General features: G+C 35.8%; 1 protein-coding gene across 1 annotated transcript in view; it reads right to left on the bottom strand.

The window, feature by feature from the left end:
* Positions 1-2423: 2423 nt before the first annotated feature.
* The window catches only part of RB1CC1 (RB1-inducible coiled-coil 1), a gene marked incomplete at its 3' end in the record, with an annotated part of 41200 nt that continues 27205 nt past the window's right edge, over positions 2424-16418 (bottom strand). Inside the window, exons 9-14 of the mRNA XM_010159117.1 lie at positions 15260-15446; positions 15094-15175; positions 14282-14343; positions 13113-13216; positions 10527-10653; positions 2424-4339 (exon numbers count right to left, since the gene is read on the bottom strand). Coding sequence (XP_010157419.1) covers positions 2424-4339; positions 10527-10653; positions 13113-13216; positions 14282-14343; positions 15094-15175; positions 15260-15446 — 2478 coding nt within the window. The remainder of the gene's footprint in view (positions 4340-10526; positions 10654-13112; positions 13217-14281; positions 14344-15093; positions 15176-15259; positions 15447-16418) is intronic.

Here is a 16418-nt window from a genome sequence, read left to right as displayed (position 1 = left end):
TCTAAATTAAGCCTAGCAGTGAGAGACAGCACATGCTCTACACAGAAGGTTCACTACTGATGGTCTGATAGAAGTGCCTGGAAGACACCAAAGCTGTGTTTTCAAAGCAGTCAGGATTCTTATTCTAATTTTAATATTCCATACAATGTTATACATCTTTTAACTAAACTACTTAACAGTGAAAGTCATTACAGAAACTGTTTTTTATCAGTTAATCCTGATAAGTCAATCTTAAATACAATAGAAAGATTTACAAATGATTTGCAGTTTTATTACCTTTCCTAATCACGATGACTTGAATTTCAGGCACATTATAACCAGAACACATTAATTTTCACGTGTTGGTAATGCATGGGTCACAAACATTTCTTTGTTGCTTCTCAAAAGCTCAAAAATACGATTCCTGACAGCAGTGCAACACTCGGGTCAAATTTAACAATTCATCTCCCTGTCCGTGCCTCCCAGACAGCTAACGTAACATTGCTCTTTCAGAAAAGGACATTTACCTGACAAGTATACAGGCACATGCCAAATAAAAGTTGGTTTGTACCATTACAATTTAATTGCTAAACAATGACTGAGTGAGGAAAACAAGTCAACTCGAATTACTGACATAGGAACTCAAAACCCAAGTAGCTAGACAGTGACTTTGAAATATTAAGACAAGTTTCGCATAACATAGGCCCTCCAAAAGATAAAACTCTGCAGGTCTTTACTCCTAAAGAAGAAAACCTAACAGCAGATTAACAGCATAAAGAGGAGCCTTCGGAAGCAATACATATTTTAACATCACACTGAAAATTAAATCATTTAGACAGAACTCACAACAAACTACTAACTCTTCTTTAGACTGAAACAGGTAATATTTCTTCAAAATGCACTACTCTATAAAGAGTTTGTGTAAGAATACACAGCTGCGCTCAGAAGTTCTTCAGATCTGAAGAGTTGGTGGACTTTTAGCAAGTCTGATGACACACACAGTTATACCTTTCTCCTGTTGAGTCAAGCTTTTTTTAAAAACTTCTATGATCCACTAATACACAAAAAAGGAAAAGAATATAGCTTATCTTTTCTCTCCTCAATTCACCAGGAATATTTTGTTCAATGAACAACAGTTTCGAATTGAGATTAGGATATAATGAAATTAAAAAAAACGTAGTATCTTGAAGCATTTTTTCACAGTTACATACAAAACACAGGCACTGATACATTATCATTTAACAATGGATATATTCACGTATCACAATCCTGAGGGAATGGGACTGCAGTGGATAATCCAAGCAAAGCGGACTTGCAAATTTCCTTTGCACTATGTGAATTGTACGCACGTGTTGTACTCTGCATAACCTCCCCTCTCCTTCCTTTTAGTTATTTTTTTAAGATTACATATATATTCAAAAGTACTCATGTTCTGCAGTAGTCTTCCTGGTTTTATGCCCATTTTGTCCATTTTATTGGTCCGTTCCCATTTCACATACTTGGTGTATCATAATAACTAGAAAAAATGCTCCATTTAGGTACTGGACAAAAGAGATCTATCCATTGTGCTCCTTCACACTACAATAACATAAATGACAAATTTTAGCATTTCAAAATTCAACATTGTTTCTAAGCAGTAGCCACATAGAAAAATTCTAGTATTTCCATTCCACATCATCATAATCTACTCTGCTGACTGGCATTATGAACTAAAAAGTAGATATGAGAAGTCAGAAAGAGTAATTCTAGGCATTTATAGCAAGGGAAAACATTTTTCTTTTTAAAATGGAAAAACACTGCAGAAATTAACAGTGAAAGAATGTTAGGATGTTTTTTAAAATTATGTTGCCCATGTGTTTCATTTTAATCTCAAACAGAAGACCCTGAAATATGTAACTGTGGCAGCTAAAGTCAATGGAAGTCCAGACGGCCATGCGACAGTTCCCAGCTGATCATATATATTCCCAAACACTTTTTCATGCCACCATTAGCACCAAGTGTGTACAGTTACCCAATGAAAACAAGTTAACAGCCTAAAAGCTAGCCACTGCATGCTTCCACAGTGCTAATACCAGTGCAAAGGATGGGAGAGAGAGAGGCTGAGACTATCAAAATCAGAATTTCAAGCAAGATGCTATAGTCGAAACACTCCTGCTAACATAAAAACACTGAAATACAAACTCTTCATTGAAGTCTGGAAATAATACTGCATAAAAGATACTGTACAATTCACAGATTCATAGAATCTTTGAGATTAACTACCGACACAAGTATATCGCTACCTATAAAATGGAAGTAACTTGAAATGTGACCACAGAAACCAACCCAGATAAACACTATTACATATACATACAAATTTTACTTACTGCATAGTGAATCATGAATATACCATATTAATTACTTTAAAGTACTAGGAAAACAGAGCAACTTAATTCTTACAGTACCTCCGATTTACTTGCATCTCAAGTTGTTGTATTTTTTCCAAAAGCCCTTTTTCAGCAGCTTCCCTCTGTAATTCAAACTCTTTGCAAGCAGTTTGTACTGCAGTCTCTTTTTCACAAGTGAGTTTCTCAATGAGCAACTGCCTGTCTTGTTCTTGGTTAGACACTAACACTTCTTTCTCTTCCTTAAGCTTGTGGATAATAGCTTCGTATTTTTCCTGCTGCTCGCAGAGAGACAATTTTTCTGTTTTTTCCTTTTCTAGGGCATTGGCTTCCAACTCTAACTTACTTTGCAGTTCCGTTATTTGCTCTGAAAGTCTTTTTTCTGCCTCAGAAGTTTTTTGATGAAGAAGTGTTACTTTATTTAGTTCAGTTCTAAGCAAATTTGATTCTTCTTCGTATCTGTCTACTAGCTCAGAAATGCACTGATCTTTCTCAATTGTCATCAGAGTCCTTAGTTCTGATAAGACCACTTGATATTCATCAGTGTTAATTTGTATTTTATTGTTTAATTTATCTATCTCTCTTTTTAAGCTTTCAGTTTCTTTATCAATCTGAGATCTTAAGGTCTCTTGTTGCTGGTTTCTGCTTTCTTCCAAAAGCAGCTTCATTTCATCAGTTTCTGCCTCTTTCAGGGCAAGTTCAACTTCTAATTTGCACCTCAAATCAGAAAGATCTGAAACCTTGAGTTGTAACTCTTCTACCTGTTGTTGCTTCTCCTGCATAACTAATGCATGAGATTCCTGCATTTGTTCAAGTCTATGCTGGTTCTCTTTTTTTACTTTATCTAAGCAGTCCTTGTGCTCAGCTAGCACCTTCTCAAACTCCTGTAGATGCCTGGCTTGTAGGTTGTTCTCCAGTTCTTTTAAATGGCTTTGCTCTAAACTTTCGAGTTCCGCCCTCAGGAGTTGTAGTTTTTCATTGTTTTCAACATGAAGTTTTTTCAAGTCTTCAAGTACTATCTCCCGTGACTCTCTCAGTTCCTTAATTTCAGAATTTTGTGTCTCCATTTGGCATTCCAATTGAAGTAATTTTTGATCTTTCTCATTCTGAAGGCAAACTACAGCTTCTTTCTCATTTTTCACCATTGCAAATTCATCATTCTTATTCTGAAGAACTTCCTCAAGGCCTAGTAAGTCACCTTTTAACTTTGTAATCTTCTTTTTATTTTCTTCACCATCCTCCACCAATTTATTAATTTTAGTTTCATATTCACTTTTCAAAGACTGTAATTCTTTTTGATGTTTATCTTTTAGTGTTTTTTCAAGTGAAAGTTTTACCTTCTCAACAGTATTTACTATTTCTAACGAAGTGCATTTTAAAGAATTCGAAAAGTCACACTGTTCTCTTTGTACAAGTGTTCTAAAGTGGCAAAGATCTTCTTTTATACCTCTTAAATGTACCTTTGAGTCTTGGGCAATAACCCTACACTTCTCCACGCAAACATTGTGAGAAGCATTGTCTACTGAAACATCCTTTACACAAGACTTTGTGTCTTGCATACGTCTACTGTCTATTGCATTGATAACTGAAGAATAAAGAGATTCCACCATCATTTCTGGACTTTGTGGATCACTTATTACATTAGGAGATACTGGATTTTCTTCTATTACAAATTCATTTACTGCTGACATGAAGTCGGATTCTGGACTTTCTGCTAATGAATCCAAGTCTAACGACCCTTGCTTAAGAGCTTGCTCCAAGTTCGGATGGGCAATAGTTTCAAAATCAAATGTATGAGCATCAATGCTGTCTGGAGACAATTCTTCTAATGGAGCTGGGGGACACACAGGAGGACACAGGGGACCCTGAAGACTGAGTGACGGAGGAGTTCTTGAAGAGGTAGCAATTGCGGTTCCTGTTGTACTTTCCATCCTTGGTGTGGTAGCAGATTGTGGTGATGCTTGACTATTGGAGGCCTACAAGTTATAAAATATGAAACACACACTTAACGTGATAAGCAAAACTGTTAATATTTTAAATTTATTAAAAATTACCAGGCAAAACAAGAACTTAAAAAGTAAGCCTTATTATCTGTAACCGTCCAAAATACATACGACTAAAATTTAAGTAAAAGATGCAGAAATTCAGAGATATTTTCAGTAAATATTTTTTAAAAGCGTCATTTGAAAAAACAAATATCAAGTGTTCATCTATCCCAAAGACCACAGACATATCTGGAAGGGCTGAAACATAAGTTTGGACAACAAAATATGAAGTAACCAGTCAGAAATAGGCCTTATTTTCTAACTGCCTATTGATTTCAGTTTTCCTAATAATTTTCCTAATAAAATATTTTTATTTTATTGTTGCTAATACTGTTATTAAAAGACAGTGTAGTCCATTCACTAGTAATATACTAAACTGTCTTACAAAACTGTTGTCTGCTAACATATCAAAAACATGCATGAGAATTGTTCTGCTCCTGAGTGCATGAAAGTAATACAGAATAATGAAGGGAACGTTCTAATTTAAAGAAACATTCTAATTTTTCAGAATGCAAGACATCATAGCCTGAGCAGATTTCCACCCCCATGCTGCTCCCATCACTCCCAGGTTTTGACGTTTTGCCTCTAGAACTTGGATACCACCAAACCTGATAATGTCCCACCGGATCCTTCAATATTCAGCTGAAAAGCTATTGGTTAGAATAATCACCCATCCATGAGTAACAACATCTTGCAAACCAATACAAAGATTAAGAAAAGCTTATCTACCTTCAGAAAATTGCTCCCAACTAATTCTGATGAACTCCAGCGCTTTTGATTCTTACAAGACTAAAAACTTACCTTTAAATCAGTCTTCCAATTAACTGTGATTAGACAACATGCTTACATCTTATTATCATCAGTTTTTCACTACTATATGAATTATAAAGCAAGATCTCAAGCTCCAGTGCATACTCTGCTGTAGAGTGTAACTTCATGGACAGTGTCTGAAAACCAACTGTTGCTATTTCAAAGACATCATACTTTTCTATACTGTCATGGAATATATACAGTGAATTCAACTGAAGTTTGATTTATCACAGTTGTAACTGCAGGCAAAGTTACGTGCACTCATTTCTATGCACCTGAAATTCAGTAAAGCATCATTTTGAAATGTTTTTAAAAAAAAGTCAACCTCAGCAAGGCATTAGAGACTGTGCAAACAGCCCGTGTTCTGAGATTTTCAAGCTTTTTGCTATCTTTGCTATTTAATAGATTTAACATAATTGATTTACTGTTTGCAATTTTTGATTGACAGAGTAGGTGGTGTGTTAAAATCCTCTTCCTTTACTATCTTCACATCAACCACAACTACGAACAAATGGTCAACCTGTACTATCTTATACTATTAACTATTAAATACAACAGAGAATATAAAAGCCCTAATACCAAGTGTCATCACCTGCAGATTCTTAGAGCAAAAATATAAACCTTAAGGTTCAGCAAGTGAAGAACATATCCCAGTGGAAACCAAAAAGCAATGTACAGCCTCAGTACCCACCAAGGATGCATTCCTGAACAAGTTTGTAATAGGATGCATTGGAAAGCAATTTTTCCTAAGAAAAATACAGTGAAATACACACAGTTAAAATTCATAAGGAGAATATCTGTGACACATAGGATGGAAAGGCATAAGCAGGATGACAAACAAAGAGACACTGAGTTTTTCTGAATGGGTCAGCATTCTGAAAGATCTCAGACACACTGCCTGTAACACAATAGCCCAGCCATTACCTTGCTTTTCCCTCCTTCATCCTTGAAGGACTAGTTTGATCTTATTCATCTGAGGAATGCAACCACCTTGAAAAGAAACTGTTGCTACAGACTCATGGGAGTATTTATAGTAAAAGTTTCCCTTAAGATATTCAGTCGCAAAGTGCAGGAGATCTTTCAGAATGGTGCTCTTCTCCAAAAGCCGCCAACTGATAATCCTGATGATCCTGCTCTTTTTTCCAAACTATCTGCACTGCCTCCATGAATTAAAATAGTGTCTGGTGTTCTTTAGGATGTTAGTTTTTGCTATACATTGAACTCAGCTACTTAACTGGCAACAGTTAGTGGAGCTTAGCAATAAATGGTCAGCAACAGAACCAAAAAAAATCCAGAGAAGTGACAGACATCAGACTGCTGAGGTATAAATAGCCATTTTGTATTTTCTCAAGCTTTTACAAATGTGCTACCCAAAAAGGGACCCTATACCATGTAAATGTTCTCTTAATGAAGATGCAGTGTGGCTAACTCAATCCTGAACTGAGATATAGGAAGAATCTATTTCCAGCTCCGACATGCATCTGTTCAGCAGAACTGCATTTACACCTCACCTCCATTAGCCTTTGCATCCATATGAAAGTAAATCACACAACGATTTTTAAATCCCATGGTGAAAACCCACTGTAAAAAACATCTGTATGTTTATTATGTACAAAATATTGTCTTTATCAAAAATGAACACAGGGCAGGAGACAAAAACTTAAAGGGAAATGATCCTTTTGTTAGAGGTACTATTAATCCAGGTTTAAGCATTTCCTTTGAATTTAATTTCAGCTATCTAAGAAAAATTAGAAAAATAAAAGTTGAAGGATACTGTACATGCTGATACATGGATTTAAAGCATATGTTTTAAGTGACAAACATTTAACATTGATAAACCAGAGCTTTAACAGTAATAAAAGCTAGCATCACACATGTGACTAAGCACGCACTTCAAAGACTGAGTATTAGAAGGCCACATGCAAAAGAAAGACGTTATCTTTTAGCACCCCTGTAGAATCATCCCAGAAGGTAAAGAGTAAGGATCTAGCATGAAGAAGAAAAAAATATAACTGTCACTGTGTAGAGCAACACTCTACTGAGTTCAGCTTCCTTCTGACCTGGGCTGTAACAAATTCCATGCAGTGGCTGCTGTGAGCTGGGTCTGTAGTTAAGAGTACCAGATTGCTGCCCAGAGAAGAGTTAAACCTCAAATTTTGAGTGGCTGAGTACATAAGGCCTTGTTTACTGCTGCCTATTTCCGTGAGAAGCTGGTGCCTGCTATCTAGACTGTTTACAGTCTATAGGCAGCAATGTATGCATATGTCATACACTAATTCCTGTGATGACAAAAGGAAAGGAATGAAGAGCAAGCAAGAACAAATACAAAAGCAGAGAGAAACAGTTGATTTTTAAGCTCTCAGGTGTTGCTGAATTACATGCCTTGTTCTCGTTATGTTACTATGATAAGCATAATCAAGGGAACGGGGCAATTCTTCGAAGGATTACAAACAGTGTTTGTATTTCAAACTCAACTACAACAAATGGTAGATTCATAATCTGATTTGAAAGGCAAACTTCTCTTACAAGTGAAACTTTTAGTACCAAAGGATTGTGTATGTAAACTGCCTACTAGCTGTGGAGAACATACCTTGATCATCTTACCTGACTCCTATGGGCACCTTAACTTTCTCCTGGACATCTTTAACCTAATCACTAATCTGCTTAAACTTTGTCTCTATTATGAAAATGAGAGGGCACAGCAATCTCTTTGGTGTAAATTACAAAGGAAGAGCAGAAAGCTTTAAAAAGGAAAACAGATTTCAAAGTAGTGACAAATTAAGAAACACTGGTTTTCTTTAACTACTCTGATGTAATACTCAAAACAAGAAAGAAATCAGATAGAGAAATGTGTCACCATTAATTTGAAAGCTGAAATAAGTGATGGGACACTTAAAGAAATGCTACTAACATCCCCAGCAAGATACTCCTCTCTGATTTGCTCTTTGCTCACCTGTCTGCAGCCACAGCTTTTCTCTCCTGCCTAAAGCAACTATCAAAAGACCAGCTGCTGCGGCTGATGCAGTTGGATGAACTCTTACCTGACTCCAACAGAGCTAAACTGCTGCACTACCAAGAAGGCAGGGAAACTACCCCAGTTCAACTTAAAGAACCAGGCTTCTCCTGTCACTTGTAAGGAAAGGGAGGTTGTGTCGTATATGACTCCTTGGAAGAGGACAAAAGGAACATTGTTATACGAGTGACAACACCTGCACAGCGATCACCAACTCTACACCAAGCTGCGACAATATTTCACAGTTCTCCAACAGAATGTATAGGCACATGAAACTGTAGACATCTTCACGACTATTATTAAATGTTTATTCATCCTTCTAATTACATACTGTAAATTCCCAGCAACACTAAGGATAAGAAAAGAGAATTTTCAAATTATTTCAATAATTCCACACAAAAAAAAACACCACGGGCAAAAGTAGTATAATTTCAAAACCATTTCCAGATCATGTGCAGAAGAAAGCAACACAGAAAAAGACCTAGTATCTTTCAAGTAATAACAAGAACACTGTCATTGAGAAGGAAAAGAAATCTGACAGATCTATTTGCTTCAAAACCAAAAAGAGTTTAAATGAATCACTGAAATTACACACAAGCTAGGCATTTTCAAGGTGACATCATGAAAGGCCCAGCTCTGAATGTGCAATGCAATTTACTCTAAGGAAAGAGACAATTATCCAAATCTGTCTAAGCACCTGACATTTATGAGTCAGCCAAGAATCCAAACTGGTCAAAGCATAGCAGAAGAGTGGAAAGCACAGAATCTCCTGATTTGGCAAACATCATCTTTGTGCAGTCAGATAAAAATGTCTCAGATAAGTCAGTCTGAACCAAAAAGGGCAAAACATCAAGACTTGAACAAGTAAGGCAATTTTCCTGTTTATTTTTCTCCTATAATTACGTATATTTTTAATTAAAACTTACTCCTTTGATTTATTTCACCCTCTTCTGACATCCCAAGCCTTAGTGAAAAATTAATTCATAAGAACCACCTGTCACTACTCTGCTTTCTGATGAGATATATTTCAGGATGCTCCAAGTTGGGGATGCACTTCTATGTTTCAGAACCTAGTCCCAGATTTTGCAAAAATTACACCACTCCTAGTCATTCCGTTGGCTGATACAGTGGCCAGGCCCTAATGCTCTTATTCTTAATGGCTGTTCATATCAAAAAAAAAGTCTTCATAATGAGAAAAAAAGAGCTAAGAAATTACACAAATCACACACCTTTTCTTTATTACAGGACAAAGAGTGGCCCAGATGCTGTATTTTAAAGACTTCCAGCAAATCTCTTGTTCAGACCCCAGACGAATGAGTAGAGGGCATCGTATTTAAGCAGAAGTTTTCTAATTCAAAACTGAACATGCCCATACTTTTGGCAGTTATAGAAAATGTTTCTAGTCAAAGTGCAAACAAACACACTGTAAATGACAACATGGCATCCCACAAAAAGTGACTCCTTTTTTCTATAGTAAAACTGCTGAAGAAACAAAATCTGAAGCACTCAGCTACACACAAGGTTTTAAGTATTGCTAAATTCACCCACAGCTTCACTAGAATAGGCTACAGTCAGCTAAAAAGACCCTGTTTGGGGTATTAGGAAATTTAGAGGCTGAATGCAAAGAAGCAATCAAAAGTGCTTCTGCCAAACAGTTTCTAGAGCTTGACAGGCAGAGTGAAACTCAGAAGAAACCCTTTTGCCATCTGTTCCTTTTATAGTCAAAGTAAGAGACTGCACATATTTCTTCTCCTCCCCAAAAAGCAGGGCTGCAACAAAGGAGTAGGCGACACATCAATATTCAGGCTAATGGGGACAAGCAACCAAGGCCCTAAAGTCTCCCTAACTGCTTGTGCCAAAAGGACTTCAGAAGCAGTGCAAAAATCTAGAGAAGTAACAACTTCATTATATACAAACTAAAGCAACAAAGGCAAAATGCACACATTCATCACAAAGAAGCTTGAGAAAATGGCAAAGGACAGAAATATTGACAGAATAATTCTACTTCTATGACTTCTGTGGAATATAAGCACCTATTAAATGTTCAGAAGATATATACAGTATCTTTTGACTGTTGCTATATACAGATTCACTTTACTCACTGCAGAGCTTAAAATTCTCAGAATATTTATTAGTATGTGGTTAGAAAGGAAAATACTATTACGCAGTTAGGAGACCAACTAATCTTTACAGCTGGAAAAACACTTCTTTCTGAAGTGGTTGATAAAACAATATTACGAAAATATTCTCATTTTCTGAATATTCTCTTTTCTTGGTACAGAAAAAAAGAGATACCTTTTGTTCATTCAGCAGGTCTGTAATGGTTTGTGACATTTCATCCAAACTCTGTGCTGCCTTTACCAGGTTATGTAGAGCACGTACATGCTGGTGAAGAGGTTCAAAGTCACAAAGTATGGGAACCCTTAAAAGACAGTATAGGATTAAAATTTTTTCCACATTGTTAATCTAATATTCAAATACGTTATTATGTGTATATTCCAACAAGACTATGCTTCCCTGTGTAAAGTTTGCACTTCTTCATTTCACCTATTTTACATGAAAAACTCATTAAGACCACATGATATTGGTGTTTTAAATTAAGAACTTAAGAGCTTCTAACGATAAACAGTGATGGAGAAGTAATATGTCTGAGTCTTTCCTTCTGAGGAAAACATTTTGCAGTAGTACCTAATGTTACAATAACAGTAACAAAAGAGAATTGATAGTGGTTAGATCTGTAATTGAAGCACTTATGTTTGCAAATGACTATTATTCTCTCCAGCTGGATTCTTGCCAATCCAGCTCTTCCTTTGAAGTAGCTATTAATTCTCTACTGTTTTATTTTAATGATAGGTAGCCTAAATTAAAAGACTGATTAATGTGCTTTCGATTGTGAGTTTTGCAAATCTCTAGAAAAGCATATTTAATGTTTCTTGGAGTCTGTATATCCAGAATTTTTAATTTGTTCAGGAATTGCTCGACTGAAGTAATGAAATAGGAGTTCATTTACACTAACGATATAATAAAAGCACAGTATACTTCAATGAATTTTGCATTCTCTATTCAATATATAGAGCAAGTGTTGTAATTGTATACTGTATTTTTGTAGAATTAAGACTTCAATAATTGCTCAAGCGTGTAACTTCAGAAGACTGAAATACAGTAAGTAAACAGAATCGTAATTTTAATTATGTAGCACAGGGCTTCAGTGCTTACAGAAAGGGAATTTGTGCTAGGTCTCACTTTGGCTATTGCCTGCTCTTTAGATGTTAAACGAAAATACCGAAGAAAGTACTGTTCTAAAGGTTCTTCTGAAGCTCAGTGTCTACCAAGGTGTGTAACAGCTTTGCCCACTCGAGCTGCAAAGCCACTACTATCAAATATTTCCATCAAATATAACCTGAGCCCAGAAACTAGGAGGAACATGATATAATCCCACCTCTATTGCCATCAAGTGGACAGTTATGTCACTGCAATTCAGACCAACTAAAAAGAGTTTGGTTAGTGATTGGTTTTCTGACAATACCAAGCTAAATTCTTCTTTAATTCAGTCCAAATTTCCCAAGAAGGTTCTAAAATTCTCATAAACCCAAAAATCAAGGAAGCATCAATGATATTAGTTTTTTTTTTTTTTTAAACTGCAGAATCACTGAAGAGCAAGCCTAAGAGCATAGCAAGAGAAATTAAAAGGGTACATCAGCTGTATCATGACCTAGTGCAAATCCACTGTCAAGAAGACTAAACTCACTATACTTATTTTTAATTCCAGCAGTAATCCCACAAGGATGGTCAGGAATTCTGAATAAAAAAGTGTCAGTACAAAACAGAGGTGAAAAAAAGAGTGAATTCAGCTCTTGCAATGGCACCAATAACAGATATCAGCCTGATACTGTGGGTGAACCCAACAGATGACAGTGGAATATCCTCCTCTTTGATTTACCTTATCCTTTGTGGGACTGTGGCCTTGAGGCTAAAAACCAACATGAAATCTCAGCAAATCTCTAACTGCAGTTCTCTTCCAGCTGAAGGATGATGGACACATGCAGCATCTGATTGTGGTCATACTGACTGACAGACAGATCTCTTCCTACACAGGACCTTACATAGAACTTGCTACTGCCTATTTCTTGCCCATTGTCTTGGTTGGAATTTCTGTTTGCTACAGGTTTCAGACACAAGAGTCTGAACGCTCACTAACAGCCAACTTTTCCAGAAAGACACCTCTAAGTTCTATATACGAAACTAATCCTGTCACATTGCCTGTGAGAAAAACACCCAGTAGACCTTTCCTGTCTACATTTGCACATCTGCCTCGTTGTTGGAAGGTAAGAAACGCAGAAACAGAGCTTTGCTCAAAATGATGGATTTCCATACTCAGCAGAGGAAATTGTAGAATACACCTTTTAGTAAAATGTCTGTCAGAGAAAAAGCAATAATTGGATACAGAAGATCTCTATGATCTCATGCCAGGCTAAAGAATTATTCGTATTCTTTTCTCCAGAATACAACCTACAGAACAAATTTAAAAAAAAAAATCAATCTAATTCTGATCTGACAAAACAAAGTTATGAGTTTATTTCAGTTTAAAACTGAAAACACTTTTGGATTTTTTTTTTTTAAGCTACAAAGCAACTCAGAAGAACATCGAACATCTTTTACATCTCAGTATGAATGTGTCCAAATCATCCAAGCTTGAGTACACGAAGCATATAGATAATATGTCTCTACATGAAGTCAGCGAAGAATACCACTTAAGAATGGTATCAGTTCAAAAAATATCCTTGTCTGTTCCTTACAAAAAAATTAACTGAGGGGGCCGAAAAGGGTGGGAGCATGGGAAAGCTACTTCCATAACACAGAAAGTTTACAAAGGTGCTTTACCTGAGTAACGGCTGTACTTCTGAAGGACAAAAAGACTGTAGAAACTGCAAGTCACTTAGTGAGATATCTGGAAGCTCACTGTCAAACCTGCGAGGTTTTCGTGTCTGTATTAAGAAGAAATTAATTTACATGTTGTTAAGGTAAATAATATCAAGATAACAAGGAAGGATTAAAAAAAGAGGTTAACAGTAACACAGAGTTGGTGTTAGCTGATCTATCAAAAGATTCCATATGCAGGGTTTGGGTTTTTTGTTTGGTTTTGTTTTGTTTTTTTTTAAAAAAGGAACCATGTCTGGTCCCACCCCCTTAAAAAAAATAGTTTACATTTATAGTCATTAATCTCTCACAGTGTCTCATGCAGAAGTAGAATAGAGCATTTGGAAGGGACCTACAACGATCACATAGTTCAACTTCCCCCCTATTACAAAGCTTCATGAACATTAAGGATGTGTTTAAAACATTAAAGCATAAGAGATGGCACTGAAGCTTTATGTACTGTGCTGCTAAATATAGTCAAGTATTAATTCAGTTCAGTATTCTGTTCTGAATAATGAAATAAGCAGTATTCTTATTTCCTCAAGTATCCTTTAAAAAAGCTGCAAAGGAGAAGCTGAAAAGGTTAAACAAGGTAAAGTGAGATGGCAGCATAAGGATCAGGGAAAGTTGTCTTACTTGAATTAACCAAGCTGTATGAAATCAAAGTTAACAGGCAATGCTTGATTACAGAATTACTTTTTCACCCCTTCATGCTATCCAACAATGAAGAGATGAAAATGCTTTTTTCCTCTCATCCAGTAATTATAGAAAAACATGAAAACTTTTCACTTGCTTGTACAATCCAATTAATTTTATGGTGCACTCATTCAAAAGAGAGGATTAGATGATCAAATTATCCCTCTTGGATTCTTTTTTTCTGATCATTAATAGCAATTTTCTTGTTCAATACCACAGACTCCTTGTTAAAAAGGAGTATCAAGGTAACATTTCCTCTCCCAACACACTGCAAGTTATGAACCAATGTTAATATAGGTCACCTGAAACAGCAAAGAACACTAAAGCTCCCAGCTTTATCCTCTGTGTCAGAGCAATGTAACAGGCATATAGCTTGAATGAATTAAGCTTTCTTTTTTCATTTATGAAAATGAAATAAAAATATATTGAGTACATACACAAAAGGATGGGGGCCAGGAGTCAAGTCCTCTAAACAAACGATTCCTTAGAAAAGACTTCCCTGAGCAAAGAAGAAAGGTTATTTAAAAGAAAGAAATGCAATATGTAAGGAATGCCTCAAAAGATGACAATGAATCTACTGCAGTTTAAGAACTGAACTGCATTTGAAAGCGCTACTATGCCATTTTTTTACAACATAAAAATTGCAGATGACCACAAAACTTCACGTGAAATCCACCATCCAAATAGAACTTCTCAACTGAAGCATATTTTTGCTTAATATTCATCCCTGCAAAAGCCTCAAATCCTTTCCAATTTTCATTGTAATCTTGTTAATCTCCTTTCCAAAATTTTTTATAACATTTTTGCTCTATTTCCTTATTTTAGCAATTTATTCAGAACAAAGAAAGAGGATTTACCAGGAGCTTTTTTTTTTTACTCTTTTTCTGCAGTAGTACAGAGGAAGTAGCAATACCCAAATGTTAAGTAGTTCTTTTAAAATGTTATTCAAATCTTGCAGAACAAATTCAAACAGAAACTGCATTCAAATACAATAATTAGAAATCTTATCTTTACAAGCATTAAACTAATTAGAACTGTCACAGTATTTTGGATAATCTACGTAAAATCAGTTCATTAATTTGATTAATAGAAAATTAATAGAAAAATAATATTTATAATAGCACCATCTGTATGCATTTCCTCATTAAGTTAAAAATATAGGTATTTAAACTACAACATAGTGAAAATATTTTGACTACAAAGTCATACATAACCACAATTCTCATTTCACAGAAGATGAAATACTTACTGAACAGTTTACCAAAAGATTCCCTTTTTGCCTTTTCAGCTTCATATAAATGTTTTCCATCTTTTATTAAAGCACCTGCCCACTGTGGAAGGGAAAATACATAATGAGTTGTTAACCTGCACATTGCCACAAAGGTTTAGTTGTTAAGTTTTACTTTCTTACTTACCTCCCTGTAGTGTTTTATGAACATTTTCCTCCTCACAACTTCAACAACAGCTAGACAGTACATTTGAGGAACAGTACTGAGCGCCTCTACAACTTTGACCCTTTCTAGGAGCTCTGTTACAAGACGAAGCAATGCTTGTAGTTTCTCTCCATCTTGGTCAGCATGAAGCATTACAAAACAACACCACCTACAAAGGTAGGTTACACTTTAGAAGGTAACAACTTAGTCATCTCTCCTCCATTTAAATTCCACTAAGATTAGCAACATGTCTGGACAAACTAAACAACAACATCCTTTTACATGGGACAACAACACGCCATCTGGAGTACCAAGAAATTCAGAATTCAGTAGTTGCCTTGCATTTCCCTGTTCATTTTTCACAGGAGGATATCCACACCAGTGCTCAAAAAATGAGCACTCAGCACTGCTGGAGCTAAGGTGTTGGTTTTGGCAGGTAATGCTCTTAGCACACCTAACCTTAAGAGGAATGATAATGTAACTTTCTCACGAAGAATTAAAAAAAGCTGGTACATCCAGAGCAAAGAGACTATGTTTTTAATAAATCTTAAAAATACTTACTGAAAAGCATTAGCAAGAAATATTAAGGGTAGGGACAATGTCAAAAAAATGAGATCAAAACCCTGCATGGGAAGATCACACCATCTACTCATACACTACAAATAACAGCCTGTGTAATACACAAATTCTTACACCTTGTAACCACATTGTCTTCTTGATACAATCTATACATCAATTTCAAGCACAGTCACCAACATAACTAAATCACAGGATAACTATTGAAAAGGTTTGTTTGAGGGGAAACATTACAGCAACATTGCCACACCACAGACAGCCTAAGGTGGAGGTATATCCCACAAGAAGCAAAAAAAGAATAAAGAAAAACTGCTTTTATTGACAGAATTGAAGTGAAACAACAAATTCAAAGGAGACAACATTAAGAAACTAGGAATATACTAACAGAAAAACTACAGGAGACAATGTTGACCTTCTCATAGTAATGAGTACTAAGAACTAAAAGAGGGCATTATACAAAGCCAACGAGCAGCCAGCTCAAAATACAAAGGGAAATAAGTTTTCCACACAACACATAGGTAAGCTGCAGAACCTGCAAAATACAGGAGTTGGTAGATTCAAAAAG

Source organism: Eurypyga helias, unplaced genomic scaffold (genome assembly GCF_000690775.1).
Source record: "Eurypyga helias isolate BGI_N326 unplaced genomic scaffold, ASM69077v1 scaffold329, whole genome shotgun sequence".
NCBI classification, from domain to species: domain Eukaryota; kingdom Metazoa; phylum Chordata; class Aves; order Eurypygiformes; family Eurypygidae; genus Eurypyga; species Eurypyga helias.
This window is presented reverse-complemented; position numbering and strand designations above follow the sequence as displayed.